The sequence below is a fragment of the Doryrhamphus excisus genome, linkage group LG15, assembly GCF_037039965.1.
Source record: "Doryrhamphus excisus strain RoL-2023G ecotype Guam linkage group LG15, RoL_Dexc_Guam_v1.1, whole genome shotgun sequence".
Lineage (NCBI taxonomy): Eukaryota > Metazoa > Chordata > Actinopteri > Syngnathiformes > Syngnathidae > Doryrhamphus > Doryrhamphus excisus.
The window spans coordinates 8834889-8852631 of NC_136371.1; the positions used below are offsets into that span (position 1 = coordinate 8834889).

The 17743-nt window shown below is 41.2% G+C and overlaps 1 protein-coding gene across 5 annotated transcripts in view; it reads right to left on the bottom strand.

Annotated features, from left to right (window-relative positions):
* Positions 1-17743, bottom strand: part of LOC131103955 (rho GTPase-activating protein 6) — a 41852-nt gene that overhangs the window by 14487 nt on the left and 9622 nt on the right. Inside the window, exons 1-2 of one of the 5 annotated variants that reach the window (XM_058050540.2) lie at positions 11329-11477; positions 11159-11242 (exon numbers count right to left, since the gene is read on the bottom strand). The exons of 3 other annotated variants lie outside the window; for them this stretch is intronic. In XM_058050540.2, the coding sequence (XP_057906523.2) occupies positions 11159-11206 (48 nt within the window). In that variant the 5' untranslated portion in view covers positions 11207-11242; positions 11329-11477. Of the gene's footprint in view, positions 1-11158; positions 11490-17743 lie in introns of those variants that run through there. One more of the 5 variants, XM_058050538.2, reaches the window with a different exon arrangement.

Below are 17743 nucleotides of genomic sequence, written 5' to 3' on the forward strand. Positions count from 1 at the left end.
AGAAATGAGCTTCCCCACCAGTTGAAGTTGTCCTCAATTCAGCTTGAGGGAAAACCAAGTACCAAAGTTACATAACCAAACGTAAAAGTAATTTAATGTACCCTACTACTCATTGGGTATCAGCTTTCAGTTTGACATCATCGCGCTGTCCGTGTGTGTCCAGGATTTGATCTTGCTTCTACTGCTGTGGAAAAATTAGGCCAAACGGCTAAGTAGGTCCTTGCTATCATACCACCAGTTGCACAGTGCCAGTGCACAAGTACAGCAACATAGTCATGGCTGTGCCTTTTTAGGCGGAAAATTCATTTGTTGTATATTTTGATTGGTTGAGGTAATTTGGCCATAATACTCGTTGACTAGCTATTCAGCTTTCTGTGTGGTAGTAGTGAATAATGGCAACTGAAGCAACATCCAGATCGCTATACTGGAACTTATGTGCATAAAAATGGATAACCAATCACAGCGATGTGAGAATTTTTGTTTGAAGGTGCATGTCAAGCTCCGTGTTGAGAGGGGAGGAGTGAGGCCGTGTGGCCTATAGCTATAGGATAATAAATACAGTAATGAGATTCGATACAAGCTCTATCAAAGTTTATTTTATTTTTACTCTGGAGCATTTTGCTTTATGTAGCAACATGATATGCAGCATTGTGGCTGATAAGTATTAACAGATGCAACTGAAAATAAATACTATGAACCACTTTGCATACTTAGTGGACATCTGTTTTCTCCTTGTTTTTCTCAACAACTGCAATACTTATTCAATCACATTTGACAAATTGTGAAACAAATCAAATGAATGATTCATTCCCCCCCGCATGGTGGCCACAGAGCCAGGAGATCTGAAAGATCTGGGTTCGAATCTTGCTTTGTGCATTGCAGCCAAAAATGAGCTCCTTGTTACAAGCATGGACGAGGGTCCATGAGTGTTCGCAACCATACTCTCTTCTCCTACACCATGAGTTGACCTTCTTCTGTCCATGTTACGAAAAACTCAATAGCACACTGTTAGTAGTTTTATCCCTCTCACTCTGCCTCTAATCATGAATGTTCTGCGAAGTTGTGTGACTGATTCACTTGCATGTGCATCCATACTGAGTGGGAGTCATGTGTCTTTTGCCACAAGTAATAAGTATTGTTTGTTTATTTTGAGACAAAATAATGGTATCTTGTGTGTGCTTTTTGTATGCCACCACTTTGTGTTGTTGCGTGTGAATGACACTCAAAGAAAGGTCATCACCAGCCTTAGCAGTAGACACCCACAGTGAATGGTTTGAAACAGCAGGATGGAATTGAAGGTTTAAACTCCCCACGGCTTTTGCATCACTTGCGGCAAGACACACACACACGGCAAAATTCAAGAAGATTCTACAAAAAACACAAGCCACCGCCACCAGTCTCCCCAGGCACTAACTTGCATGATAAAACTCAAAACACAACTATTCGTATCAATCCAACACCGCCGTAACATGCAAACAGCAAGTATAAATATACTTTATGTCTGTGTCAGATTTGTTTTGTTTTTCCAATTTGATCTAGAATGTGCACAACTGCTTATGAGAAGTCAGTTTATGTAATGGCAATGGTAATAATTGAAAAGTTATGATTGAACACATTGCATAGTGCAATTTGCACTTCCACATGTCCAGAAGGAGTCGGAATTAATCCTATCCCCCATCTGTTTCACATCAATCACAATATATTTATTCACTTAATGTATTCCAAATGTGCTTTTTACCAGTTAATACATACGGAAATGACAAGGTTAGGTCACAATGTGGTAATATAATTTAATATTTTTTTCAACCGAAATAATTCATATAAAAATCATAATAACATGGGGTTCATTTATAAATTATTTGTGATTCAGTCTTAATTTTCTAAACAGTCTTACAGCACACAGCAGCTAATAGAAAACAACGATGTGCATGTGCACTCACTCATGTGATGCATGACCTTTAGGCGGTCATGCATTGAGTTTCACAGTCACCTTGAGTGGCAATACCCAATGTTAGACATTTCCCATCAAAACACACTGGTCAGTGTTCCCCGCAAAGAATTGGACCACCCAAAGTACATTTAGCACAACTCTCTCTCAAACACATTATAATGGGACTGTCTAACTCCACTTATTAATGTACGCTTAGAGAGCCACTTTCTATTCACAAGAAATTACAGTATAAATTCCTAAAACTGTATGTAAATTGTTATGGTGATGGTCTTATATGCCTTTGAAAGAAATACATGTCAGATGCCAGAGTGCTGATTATTGCACAACAGCGGCAATCGCCCAGATCCCATTCAAATACCCCTTAATGCTGCATCATTCCAACTGTAAATGTTTTGCATTTCACTTTTTATTGCAGAATAAAACGACCGTGAGAGTTTTGTGATTATTCATAAACTATTAGTTAAGTTTCAGTGGCAGTTTGGTTGGTGGCATTGATTTTTTTTCTGCGGTCAAGTGTGAGCGCCGTCAGCGTATGGCTGTACCTTGGCTGTGTCTTCTGATAGCGGATCTCGGTAGTCATGTTTTTTCACAGATTTAAGCTCATGCAAGCTTATGCTAATCCTATTAAGGAATCGTTAGTTTATATTTCACGGCAGTGGCAAGAACATGAGCCAACAAAAGTAAAGCACATTCTCTTGCGTTCCACCTTCTGATCTTCTCCCACCGTCTCCATTTAACACAGCAGGATCAGAGCAAAGTCTCTCTAAGACTCTATTTTCCGCATGGGTGCCATATCCCCCCCTCAAAAAAATCAATTTCTTGGTAATCCTGTGTAGTAGTAGTAGAGTGGAAGGATTAAAGCAGGTCCACCCCTACAAATCCAGATCATGTCGCTTGGTGGAGATGACAGTGTTAAAAGCTGGGTTGTGGTCACCCAACAGCCTCTATGAACAGCTTAAAGGGGAACTGCACTTTTCTTGGAATTTTGCCCATCATTCACAATCCTTATGTGAAACATGAACATATATTTCTTTTCTTTTTTCTGCACATTATAACGCACAAAAAGGAGTTAAAATGAGGTAGCTAACAATGCACGTTATTGGGATGAACCTATTTCGACTACAAAGTCCTGCCTGCAAGAAGAAGTACATTGATGATGTAATACTTACAATAGCTTGCCGTATTGTGATTATTTAAAACATTACCAGAATGTCTTTCCAAGGTGCATTGATTTCAGAGACCTGTTGATCGGAACTAATGCTACTTCCGTCAACAGCATTAGTTCCGGTGTGCTGGGCAGATCAGGATATAGTGAGACACACTTGTAATATCTATAATATCGCTGACATTGTCATTGAGGGCTGACATTTTCCTCAAATGATGTGGCACAAACAGGCTGAAATTGACATCAGATTGTGTTTTATACACAACCAGCACAAATAAAGTATTGAACACTGTTTCATTAAACGGAGCAAAGTAACAGTCCAAACTTCAAGTTACAGTGCAGGAGGTTTGAGTCAAGTGTAACTTCCTGGAGAATAATCACCACACCCAACAATGTCCAGCGATGCTTTGTTCTCTGTGTACTGTATGTGTGTGTGTGTGTGTGTGTGTGTGTGTGTGTGTGTGTGTGTGTGTGCATATGTACATGCAGACAGTTATTATTAATTTCCAAGAGGAGAGAGAGCAACCTCTCCCCTTCCATGTGCATTTGCTCTTTCAGACCGGTCAAACCAGTTCCTGGAAGGACGTCGCATTGTTTGCTTCCCAATCTGGCTCACTTAAAAGACTGGAAGCTTGGGAGTTCAATGTGATTGCAAGTGATGATGTTGCATTTTATGATACATTCATATGCTCTCATCCTGTAAGTGCCTTTACCAACCACCTCGTTCACAATTCAGTGATCAAATACAAGATCTGTAACATAAAGTTACACCCACAACAATTAACCAACCATAAATCATCAACTCAAAACATTTTTGACTATGCAGTCAGTCGAAGACTAAAGTTAAAAACAACGAGAGCAACATTAATGGACTGTATTAAGGCTTGTATGTAAATAGTGACTGAGTGTAAAGAATGTGTGTGAGCGCGTGTGTGCTTGTGTGTTGATCATTACATTCCTGTGGAAGCCTTGAGAGCAGCTAATCCAGTCTTAGTCAATGGCCTCTTGAACTCTCAGGTCACGCTGGAGCGCACACAACACACACAACCAGGCACACACACACAACCAGGCACACGCTATACTTGAGGTTGTTCAATGTTCAATTTTAAGACCAGCTGATCAATTGCAAGAATTTCTGTTTTGCACTGTTGCTTCTTAAAGAGGTTCTGAGTAGAAGTGATGTGATGCACCCCAAAAAATGCCACTATGGCTGCCAAGATACGGGATGATCCTGGTAATGGTCTCGAGTGCAGTCCAGTTCAACCATCTGTCAAAATGCTTCCTAACACCATAAAGTTTTCACACAAGAAACAAACTAAGGACACTGAAAGGTGAAAGAAATTTGTATTCTCCGATGAAAAAAAATATAGCCTTGACCTCCTGATGGCTTCCAATGTCATTAGCATATAGCGCTGCAATGATTCTTTGAACAATTCAAGTACCCTGATTGCAAAAAATATTCTTTTTTTTCTATGTCGAGGAATCGCCAGTGTTAAAAAAAAAAAAACTCTCTGAAAACAAGCGTTCAGAGCCATTCCAAACTTCTTTCAGGGCTGACTTTCAATTGAGCAAACCTTATTATCTGAAACTATGGCATCGTTTAACCCGATAATAGAAAATGTTGGCTGCCTTGATAGGTGAGAAAAGTGGAAAAAGCATACAACTAGGTCCCTTGAAATACCTATGTTCAAATTTGACACTCTTTACTCTTAAAATGTGGTTTCTACAAAGCCCAAAATGCCTTAAAAGCAGGTTAACAGGCCACAATTGAGGGAAACATTCGGCAATTTCAACTACTGCATGGCAAGGGAGAGCGCCAGGTACATAAATTTTCTCAAACACATTCCTTGACTGGATTATCGTCCAGTCCCTGCTGGGTGATGCTGATAGAGGGAGTGAGAACACATACATTACTTCTTAAGCTGAAGGAATGCAGCAGGTAGCCAAGATGTGACTCTCATTAAAAGGCAGATTTATGAAAATAATAAAATCACCGTTTACTCTGCACAGATCACACAGTAAGAGCTTCAGATGTGCATTAGTAATGACAGAAATTTTACTCAATGACCTTTGACCTGCAAACACATTGAAGCAGTTAGGGTGATGATCCGTGACGCCTGCCCTTTTTGAGCTGCAAGACTTCCTGGAAAATTCTCTTACAAAGAAAATGAGAAGCTTGTCATGATGGAATTTGTGGAGAAATTCATATGTCTATCATGTGCTTTTCACAGAAATCCGCCAATATTGTGATCGGAGCATCCCTAGTTATACTAGTTGCTTTCTCAAAAAGGTAATTCAATTAGTTTATCCATCCATTTTCTATCCTCACTAGGAGCCTATCCCAGCTGTCTCCAGACGAGAGGCGGTGTACACCCTGGACTGCCTGCTAGCCAATGGCAGGGCACATTTAGACATTCACACTCACATACATTTTTTCCTCCCTTTTTTGTTGAGAACTGATACTGACACCGAACTTAACTATGTTCTACTGCTGACTAAAGGTAGAAACAAACTTGTATTTCTGATGGAAGACGAGAGTCTAACCTTTGTTTTGGTATGTTCCATGTTTACATAGCCCCTTAACACAATATTCTACGTGCCTTGAAAGATCAGTCAAAGTCAACTAAAATAGCTGGTACTGGAGGGGATGTTTTATGAAAAATGTCAGGTAGTGAATGAGTTAATGACATTACGGTAATGTGTTAATGAAAAACAATAACGTGGTTATTCTTAACGCCTATACTCCGAACACTGGTTCCCCCTAGCAGGAATCATTGGATGCTGTGATCTGTCTTGTAATTTTTTACTTTTTGTATTTTGCAAAGCCTAGTACGTTTGTACTTGTACTCTTGCACCTTTCTTTGCTAAGTCCTCGCATGCTGTGCATAGTAGAAAAATAAACCAACCTCATGATATGAGTCTCAAACATTTGACACAGCAACAATGTCTGTTTCAAACGTAGTAAACCAGCCTCTATGCTGGAACAGGAACCTATTTCGGGAGCCTGGGTATGAGCGTACTCTGTAAACCCTCTCTAGAACCTTCTACATCCTGCTTTTTTTCCCCCTTCCTGCAGTCTTCCTACGTCTCCATAAAAAGACAAGTCTCAATGCGGGCGGACTTCTCTTTCGTTGTTGATAATAAAACAAGCACTGCTCCACCCCAACGCACTCCCCCATGCGACAGGTTCTGCTGAGGAAAACGAGAGATGGGCGGTGTTGTCATGACAAGCTAGAAGTGACGACTGTGGAACGCCAAGAGGCACTCTTCCCAAGCAGTGTTACGCAGCTGCACCAGAGCAAGAAAGTCTTCAAAAACCCAGCCAATAAAAACAAAGGGTGTCACATTCATATTCTTGAAAAAGCATGTCACTTCTTCCCAAAATGGATTGAATGAACAGTGCAATCTAAGCAAGTATGCTAAGGATCAATGCAAATTAATGCAAATTAACGCAAATTAACTGTAGCGATGACTAAGGCGCCACATGTTTGGTTGCTGACACACACAAATGCACAAATTCCTCCTTCCTGGTTTCTTACTTTTTGGCACACTTCAATGTTTCAGATACATTATACATTTTAGTCAACAACAACACAACTGAACACAAAATGCAGTTTTTTAATGAAACTTACTTAAGGGAGAAACAAATCCACGGCCCTGTGTGAAAAAGTAAAAGAAAACTTATGTAAAGAAAGTAACTGAGTTCTATCAGTGAGAACTATCTGTTTGGAACCACTGCTGAACAAAAAGAACATTAAGGTTTGTCTCAATTTTTACAGAAGGCGATTCGCCAAGACCTTTGGGAAAATACATTGTGGTCTGACAAGACAAAAGTTAAACTTTTTGGAATGTGTGTGTCCCATTACATCTGGAATTAAAGCCAAGTCGCATTTCAGAACAAGAACATCATACCAAGAGTAAAACATGGTGGTGGTAGTGTTATGGTATGGGGCTGTTTTGCTGCTTCAGGACCCCAAAGACTTGCTGTGATAAATGGAACCATGAATTCTGCTTTGTACCAAAAAAAATTCTGAAGAGAACACATTTCATCTGTTTGTGACGACAAGTTGAAATTAACTTGGGTTCTGAAGGAGGACAATGATCCAAAACATACCAGCAAGTCCACCTCTGAATGGCTGAAGAAAAACAAAACAAAGACTTGGAAGTGGCCTAGTCAAAGTCCTGACCTGAATCCTATTGAGATGCTGTGGCATGACCTTAAAATGCTGGAAAACCTTCCAATGTGCATCTACGTGATGACCGGGGGAGGTTGTCTACATGCTACATACGTATGCAATGTACGTTGTGAATCGTCTGGGATGTTTGTTCCTTCCTGCGACCCAGAACTCCAAAATGTGTTGCTATGTGGACTGTCACAGTGTGTCACGCGGTGCAGCCTTTTTCTGTTTGTGCTGGGATCGGCCGTGCAGTAAAACAAACACACACATCAGCAGGTATAGAGAAGACAGACGGGTTATAATATTTAGCTCCAAGCAAGGGGAACGAGCGAGGTGTCATCAAGTTGAAGACAAGGCGCAATGCAATGAAATGCGTGAGGTCAAAGAAGGAGAAAAATGGGCCACACAGGGGAGAATTTGGGGGCTTCTATTTAACACAAGCGGCACAGGAAGAGAAGGTATTTGGTGTCTGTGACTCCTGATGAGCGACAGATGCACAAAGACCACGGAAGTGCATATGGCATTAGTTCCAATGGGTGATCAATATTTGCATCAATGTACATACTTTGTTCCATTCTGCTGTAAATATCCAATGTAATTGTTTTTGATGGATAACCATTCATTTTAGTTACCCTGATTTGAACCCAGAGGTGCTAACCACATACTCCACCGAGCTCAGTGCTTTTCCCCCAGGTCCCCCAAACAGGATTTGCGGGTGCGCAAACAGGGGCTATCCACACGGAAACATTTTCAGGTCAAAACGGCAAAGTTCTACTAAACTGTATTATACGATCACAGCTTGTTGAGAGGGAAAATCTGAAAAACTCATCTTGCCCTTTCTGTATGGAAAATATGATGACGTCGCCGAGCCATCGCTGTCAATTATTTATTTATAGTTATCCATCCATCCAATTTCTATACCACTTATCCTCATTAGGGTTGCAGGATTATACAGTAGAATGTTGTTGTTGTTGCTGCTCTTGATCCTGTACTATCCTGTACTACATATGACACATGAACCATTACTATATCATTGTCTAATCCACTCTAAATATACTTCCCAATAGATTCAGTTATTTAGCTTCTAACAAGGCACAGCCACCTCTGAATGCAATGCTGAAGGTGACCTGAAGGTGACAGGTGATGGGTGTTACGATTGCAAATTTTGCTGGTCGATAATTGTGCTACAAACACATTTTTTTTCATCCAATTTCACTTTCTAGTCCAGTTGTAATGGATTTAATGCCCCAAGAATACAATGACCTGGATGAAAGAGAATATTCACAGGCACACCCTAAATATAAGCACAACCATAGTGGTAAACTTAAGTCACCCGAATTAAAATGTCCCCTAAGGAATCATATTAACATACATCACACGAGCAAGTGTGTATTACCAGTTACACACTGGCAACCGTGATGTGGTGCTGTGCATCCCACGCTCACTCTTTGACTCCCAACCACCCGTGGCTACTCCGCTCCGGTAACCTAGAATCCTAAATATTTATCCGCCCCTGTAGGAGTTTATTTACTGTCGTACTACGAAGGGCGCAGAACACCACATTAACACAAAATCCCCCTTTTCCTGACCTGCTGCTTTCAATTACATTCTTGCACCTCGTTCAGATGAGTTCACAGACTTATTTATGAGACAGCAAAAAGTCGCTGGCTGACAGTTGCACAACGTCGCACACTGTCTTTGCTTGTGAACATTGTCTGAACCAATCATATGAAGCCTCAGAATTCTGCCCCAAAAGTTCAGATTACACCGTGTTTTATTTTATTTCACAATGCCAAATTAACTCTGTTCCAGCCAGTGATGGGAATAACGGTGTTTAAAAGTAACACCGTTAGTAACACCGTTACTTTTTTCAGTAACGGGTAATCTAACGAATTACTTTTACTGTCAGCATAATGCTGTTACCATTTTTGACACCCCGTTACTGCACGTTACTGAAGCTGCCTAAAAATGTATCACCGACTTCATAACTAATCTGCAGCGCAGTGAGAGTGTGAGAGTGTTGCAGAGTGACAAGGGAGGGGGTGAGATAACCACATAAGCAATGAGGATTGGCTCAGGCTTTAGTAAAATTGAGTCTTTGGCCAATCAGAGAACTTGGGTGGGCAGGTGTTTAGAGCACGTCCAAAGTGCGATACAGCATAGCGAGAGAAAAAAACTTTGTCCACGTCTTGTGTGAGCAACTCAAACCCACAGAAACACCTGTCGACGGCAAAAAATGCAAACCTCTGTAATGGTACCCGCCTTTTGGGGGGGGCCAATAGTTACTTTTACTGGTAACTAGTTACTTTTGTAGTGGAGTAACTCAGTAACTGTTACTTTTTTGAAAAGTAACTAGTAAAGTAACATGCCCAACACTGGTTCCAGCAAGTCAAAAGACGCAAGCAGTGTTTTCAAAATAAGCAATTAATTTAGCTTTACAAGGGCCTTTGTGGCCAACCAATGGCATTTTGATTTATAAGATCTCTAAAAATGGCAATAAAATCATCCATCTGTGAAGGTCACTAAATACAAGATTAGATTTAATTTTTAAACATCCAGTCATCCCTTGGTTATCTTAATTAATTGGCACCAGACCCGACAGTGATGAGTGATTCCCTATTTTAAATGGAACATTTCCGTAGTTAAAGCATAGAAAATATGTTTACAACATTCAAAATGCAGCTTTTTAACATTATTAGAGCCCTCTAGATATGAAATAACACCCCATAGTCATATTTGCACTAAGTATATATATATATATATATATATATATATATACACACACATACATATATATATCAAGAAAATAAGCAATTAAAGACATGCATCAGATGCAAGCGCCACTATAAATGTTTTTTTTTCCAAAGGGGACACTTAGACGTCGAAGCAGCTTTGCAGAATTCATGGTTCCATTTTTTACAGCAAGTCTACCAGGTCCCGAAGCAGCAAAGCAGCCCCACACCATCACACTACTACCACCATATTTTACTGGGGGTATGATGTTCTTTTTCTGAAAGGTGGCGTTACAATAACACCAGAAGTAATGGTAGTTCAAGCATATTCCTGGGAAGGTTCATGACTGTTCCATGTTTTCGCCATTTGTAGATAATGGCTCTCACTGTGGTTTGCTGGAGCCCCAAAGCTTTAGAAATGGCTTTATAAGCTTTTCCAGACCGATAGATCCCAATTAATCTCAGTTATGTTTTCACAAACTTTTTTTCACACAGAGCCATGTAGATTATATTCTATTTTTATTCCCTTAATAATAATTTTCATTTAAAGTTTCATTTAAAAACAAAGTTAAATTGTGTTGTCATTGAGTAAGATTTAAATTTGTTTAATGATGTGAAACGTTTAAGTGTGACAAACAAAAAAATGAGAAACTAGGGGGGGGCAAACACTCTTTCACACCACTGTACCTCGAAACCCCTGAATGCCCCATGCCTACCAGTGACCAGTGCAGAATACCACATTTAATCTTTTGCACTCTCCTCTGCAACTTTCAAATGATCTCATTGGCCTTGACCCATATTGGTTGTTTTGCCCTCATCTTTTCAAACACCGCTACTTACTTACTCACCGTTACTATCACTTGAAACCAGGAAATGATGCGTGGTCTTGTGTAAGTGTTGTACACACCACATGACACGTGAAACATTCCACCACAAAGACTGTGTGCAGTGTCCTCCTGCTGTTTTTGGGGTTATAACAGCAAATCACAATCCAATACACGTGTATTATTATTTAGTTGGGAAAATGCATGATGCTCGGCCACAACAGAGCGAAAAGCAGTCCAAATGCAGCCAACACACTGCATGAGCCAGCAGAACTACATAGTTTGATAGAATTGATAGAAAGACTTACGAGGTAGGAATTTTGCCTGTCGAGGAACACGGCGTCTCCCATGGCCATGGACAAATATCCACAAATAAACACTCCAAAATGTGACTGAAACAGACGAGATCCCGTTTCACAGTATTAAGTCCAAAAAGTGTCCGTGTTGCAGACAGGATCTAAAAAGACCTCTCTCTCACTGTAAGGCGCCGCCGAGGTTCGTGTTGATGTGTCTCTACCCGTCAGATGGTTGTGTCAGAAAGCTGTCCACAACACCATCGTGCGTCGTGCGTAACGGATCCATACTGCGCGCTCGGTGGGTCCGGATGAGGACAAGATGCTGAACCAAGCGTGGAGAGGCAGCATAGAGCAGTGAATCTCGCGGTGCTACACACAAGCAGCTTCCGCTTCACGATTTCAAACTAAAAGTACTCAAACGCCGCTGCAATTTTCGTCACATTAACACTCATCTGCAAACGTTATACCGCTCAAATATATATATATATAACTATATTTCCGTGTATGTTTCATGCTTTTCTTAGCATCAGACAGGAGTTAATATAGCAATGTGGAAGACAAAAAGGGGCGGATGTTTGCAGGAGCTGTTCAATTGTTTTGAAAATCCATAGATAACAACCATTAACAATTCAAGTCAGTCATTAGTTTCTATAATTCCATCTATGTATTTTCTATGCAACATGTCCTCTTTTGGGTCAGGGGTGAGTAGGAGCTGGCAGCTGACATTAGGCCAGAGGCGGCTGCATCATGGAGTGGTCACTAGTCAAGTGACAGGAAACATATTGACAAATAACCATACACACTCACATTCAGAACTATGCACAGTTTAGAGTGGCGGAGAATGACTTCTGGGTGGGAGCTGAGAGCAGGCTTACAGGTACGTTTTGTAATGATGACATGTTGCGAACACAGATGGACTAACACAGTATATTAATAACACAACAACAATGAGTCACCAACGCGTGGGATTCTTTGTATGTGCACTTGATTGTCCGGAGTGGTACGTGGGTTTGCGAGGCACAATGTTTGGCAGTACAATATCCAAGATAGTCCAGTTTGGCAATCATTTTCATAGAAAACTGAATCCTACAAGCTTTTGTACTTATGACTGATAGTAGTTACCTATCCGAAATAGACGGGTAGGCGACATAAAAAGGGCTTTCCAGTTTAAATATGAGTGTAAATGGTTGTATGTCTGTCAGTGCCCTCTGATTGACCAGTCCAGGGTGTGCGATAAACCCCAGTTCACATGTGATCTACAACATGATAAGCAGGAAAAAATAAAGAAATGCATGAATGAATTTAAGCACATATCACTTTCAAATGTGCTCTTAAAAAGGGCCACAAGTGCAGCACACAACTGGAGGGCTTTAGACAAGGGGGAGTGCATTGCTTGGGTTTATGCAATTCTTAATGTGGAACCGATGTTGGGCAATATGTCAAAGTCTTTGCTGGCAGTTATAGCTTGTAAAAACAGAAACATGCAGAGCAATTGAGACATTGCTTCTTAGATATTGTGTACAAGGAGAGGGGCTACACGGAGAAGTACCTCGTCAAGCACCATGCCGAATTCCTCCTTATCAGATAGTGCTTCAAACATTTGAAGAATTCCAAGATCTTTGGAGCGGAACACTTTCTTTGCACTGATATCTTTAGATGAGATAAAATCCCGAGTGGAATTGTAAACCAGTCACTGTGCATCTCATACCAACTGATAGTGAATGTTTCCCTGACGCATGTGTTCCCCCTCATGTGTTCCCCATGTAATATTTGTATGGTGCATTATTTTGGCAGCTCCATATGTTCCTTTTTTTGTTTAACCATTTTTGATTATACTACTGCGTAACTTCAGGTTATTATTGCAGTACCATAACGCTCCGACGTCAGTCAAAGAGTGGGAATTACGAAGTCTAGCCTTAAGAAAACATGACTTTAATAAATAGGTCTAGACAAAATTAAATCAGGCATTCTTGAGGATGATGGAGAGGAAATTTTCACTGAAGTTCATTTGCAAGGCAGAAGATTGTTGTTTTATGCTTCAATGGGAGGTGCTCATGCTGTCCAAAAATGGTGCGATGGAGGGGAGGCATAGTGACGTATGGACATGCAGCCCCCATGTGATGCAAGAAAAACTTTTATCCAAATACTTTGCCAAGATTGAAAGACTAAAGTCAAAATGAATATGTAAAACATTATGTAACTTGATGCCAACCTGTACGGTGTGACACCACAAGTGGAGTGGAAAGTATGCCGTTTGAAGTCCTGAAAGATGCTCCACTGAGCAACAGGGAAAAGGCCTTCGATGTGTTTAGTAAACAGCCTGAATAGATGTTTCAAGTGCTATGGAGGCATTCGCTTGTGTTGCGTCAAGCAGCGCAAGCAAACCTCCCTCACACAGAGGACGCAGGGTGTGGAGGGTCATAGAACAAACCTCATAACCGCACTTGGGAGGATCCCTCTCGAGATGGAACAGCTGAAAACATGAATTGTATTCTTTCCCACACCCTTCTAATACAAAAGCGTGTGAAAAAATGCTACACCTGATACAAAAAATCAACAAATTGGATTGTAGATCTATTCACAATAGTTGTGTTAACCTCCTCAATTGCTTTCTTCTGTGTGCAAGAGGGCATGTGGACATCGTAGGGAATATAAAGGGGGGGCACATAAACGCATATACAGCAGACACAGAACAAAGCAGCTGCTGGGGATGACCTCAGAACTGCGGAATGTGTGTGTGTAGTGCACGTGTGTGTGTGCAAGAGAAAATATGCGGGTTCCCTTTTTTGCTTAGGGTGTAAACACAATTTGTGAACAAACAAATTTATTGTCAGTGGCATCAGACCACAATTTCCCTCTGGAAATGAGCTGAAATGTGTACAGTACTTATTGTATATACAGTGCATAATTGTAAAGTATGTCCAGATGTATTTGGACAGAGACAGAGTTTCTATGATTTTCACTTTCCATGACACCACAGTGGATTGGAAATAAAGCGATCAAGATGTGACTGAAGTGTACTTCAGCATCAAATTTCTATTTCTCTTAGAGATAGGGTAAAAACCTCTGTCATCCGGGAGAAACTCTTGCGTTCAACTGCTGCTCTTCGACATTGGCAGGAGCAAAATGAAGTGGCTTGGCTTCCTGTCAAGATGCCTCCTGAATGTCTTCATGGGAAGATCTTGAGGGCACGTCCAGCCGGCAGCAGGCCTTAAGGAAGACCCAGGACACGTTGGCAAGACTATGTCTGTCAACTGGCTTGGGAACACCTCAAAATCCTCAGAGAAAGTGATATAGCCAGGGAGAGAAAAGTCTAGCTGTCTATGCTAAATCTCCTTCCCCCATGACCCATCTCTGGGAAAGTGGACGGCTTAGATGGATGGATAGATGGACATCATTTTTAATACTGCATCTTGTAAGAGTTTGTCATCATAACAATCATAACAATCATAAAATTTGCCTTTTTTCCCTTTAACAGTTCTGCCTTGGCAGAGGTCTGCGCCCTTCTAATGACACCATAGCATACAGTCATTATAGCACTTCTGAAAACAATCTAAAAAGGGCAGTACTGTATATATGTATAATTGCAAAAATGAGCTCATAGGATACACATACACACACACACACACACACACTAGTATGGTCTGGATTCAATCTGAATGCCTGTCCTAATTTTCTATACCATAGCCAACGAGAGCAAGAGGGGCAGGATGTAGAAAGGAATGCTGTATATACAAGACACTTCCACTGGACGGCACTTACCGTCTGGATGAAAGTTGTTCTTCTTAGTGTCGGTTCCATGAAGGAGCATTGCATAATAAGGATACTGTGAAACACTAATGGCTTCATTATACTACAGTGTCACTGCACCACTGGCAAGCTCCTCCCCCTTCCAAAAACTTCTATCCTCGAGTCAACGGTTAGTCAACGCAGAGCTATGATTGGCCGGCTTTTTTCTTTTTTCTTGTCATTTCCAAAAGCACCAAAAAAACAATGCATGCGGAGCTGTCAACAAGCTAGTCAACAAGAGTTGAGGTTCGAGCTGCAGCTATTTTGTTAAAAAAAATTGAAAATTTGATTTCATGGACAGAATTTTGAGATGCAGCCAAGATGTTGAGGGAGTCCACTTCGAGAGAGACTGAGCACCTCCAAATCTGAGGCCATGGTTCTCAGTCGAAAAAGGGTGGATTGCAACCTCGTGGTTGGGAATGAGGTCCTGCACCAAGTGGAGGAATTCAAGTATCGTGGGGTCTCGTTCAGAAGAGAGGGAAGGTTGGAGCGTGAGGTCGACAGGCGGCTCGGCGCAGCATCTGCAGTAATGCAGTTGCTGTACCGGACTATCATAGTGAAAAAAGAGCTGAGCCGGTCAATCTATGTTCCCACCCTCACCTATTGTCCAAAGATTTGGGTCGTGACCAAAAGAACGAGCATACAAGCGTGGATACAAGCAGCTGAAATTAGTTTCCTCCGTAGAGTGGCTGGACTCACCCTAAGAGACAGGGTGAGGAGCTCAGTCATCTGGGAGAAGCTCAGAATAGAGCCATTGCTCCTTCACATCGAGGGGAGCCAGTTGAGGTAGCTCGGCATCTAATCCAGATACCTCTGGAACGCCTCCCTGGTGAGGTGTCTCAGACCTGGCTTGGGAACACCTTGGTGTCCTACTGGTGGAACTGGAAGAGGTGGCTGGGGACCAGGAAGTCTGGGCTTCGCTACTGAGACTGCTGCCCCCGCAACCCAAAACCCCTGAATAAGCGAAAGAAAATGGATGGAAAGAAAGATGGATTCATCTTTACTTGATTTTAAAATTTAAATATCCGCTGATGTTGTTTGTTGCAGCCCTAGTTGGGGTTGCTCTACAAATCTGGCTTGTTGTGAATGTGAGTGTGACTTCGCTCCCCACAACCGTGAACAGGATAAACAATAAAAAATGGATGGATGAAATGGTATTGGTGTATTATTTTCACTTCTGCAGCAATTACACTTACTCATCAGCTTCACAATCTATGTTGTAGCTCATCTCAAAAGTGTTTAATGGGGCTAAGGTCAGACCTCTGAAGTTCGTCCACATCAAAGTCATCCGAGTGTTCCTTTATGGAACTTAAACATGCTGGAACAGAAAAGGGCCTTACCCAAACTATTCCAATAAATGAAAAAAAGAATAGTTGGACACAAATTGTGCAAAATGACTGAGCAAGCTGCAGCAGAAGGCTCTCAGGGGACAACTAAAGATGCCCACCAAATGATGTAATGCGAGTGTTGTTCTTTCTTACGTACATGTGCAGTTTAACTATGTGTGTTTGTATAGCTTTACGCTGCAAACGGACGTGCTTGTATCCAGTACATCCAGAGTTTTTGTCGACTCAAATATTTAGTCTCCACTGTAAACACAGTGACCTTCTAGGAATGCTCTGCCCATGCTCTCTGTAGATAATGTGAGTGGGGGATAGCCAACACGTGCAGCTGCATTATGCCAGACCTACTGAAGCACTTTAACAAGATCTAATCAATACTGCCTATTGCTGAGGTGTTTTCATCTTCAATTCTGCTTGCCTCATTTGTAGTAATTGGGTGGAAATTTAATAAAAAGGGTTTAATTATATGATTCTAATTCTATTAATAAAAATTAAATTATCTGAATACATCTGGATGCATTAATTGCTCGTTTTTGTTCATGTTAACGAGTAAAGAAAGAAATGTTGGGGGTTGACAGATCCCCCTCATTCTTTCTCTCACTGGAATGCAGCTGGAATCCAAGCTTGACTCCTCAGTTCAGTGACACTCCCACTACCTCATATCATCCAACACACACACATTACATTACATTACATTACATTACATTAAGGATCCACTCGCACCAGTTATGTCTTCTGTTGGGTCATTTTAAACCAGGAAAAGGAAAGTGTCCTGTTCTGACCCATGAGGCTTATATGACGCCTCCAGAAAACAGTTGGCTCCCATCCATTTCTTCTCATGCTCAAATGTTTGGGGAGATAAAGTCTGGTCTATACTTGCATGAGTGTAGACTGAATTAATTTAAATAGCCATATATTTTATCTTTCTTTTTTGAAACATGACCTACTTTGCAAAGTCTATGGGCTATAATAATATGTACAAGAGCTACTGGTTACCAATTTGTGCACATAAATGTGTGCTTTTTCTGCTGAGACGTGTACAGTAAGTGCTCCCCTCCAGTTTCAACCCTCCATAATTGCTCCTTTACGCAACTTTGTACTGTAAAAATGTCAGTTCGTGCTCACCTCAGAGGATGTTTTGTGCCCGTAGGTCTCTTTGCTATTTATATGGATTGGTCATAGTCACCTGTTAAGTGTCCGATTCCCCCATTGCTGACAATTTGCACAAACTGCGTCAGAGCCTTTTCATCATGTAAACTGTCCCTCCATTACGTTAGAAGAGGAACGCATTATTTGTTCTCACTCCTACAGCCACTGTTTACATCACTGAGTTGTTGCCGAGGCAACAGACCGACCTTCGCAGCCAGAGGAGGCTGCAGAGTTGAGAGGGTTTTTTTTTTATACAACTTAGACGATTAGCATCAACACCATGCAACTGAGCTGTGCTGCTCAGAAAGGGATTTAT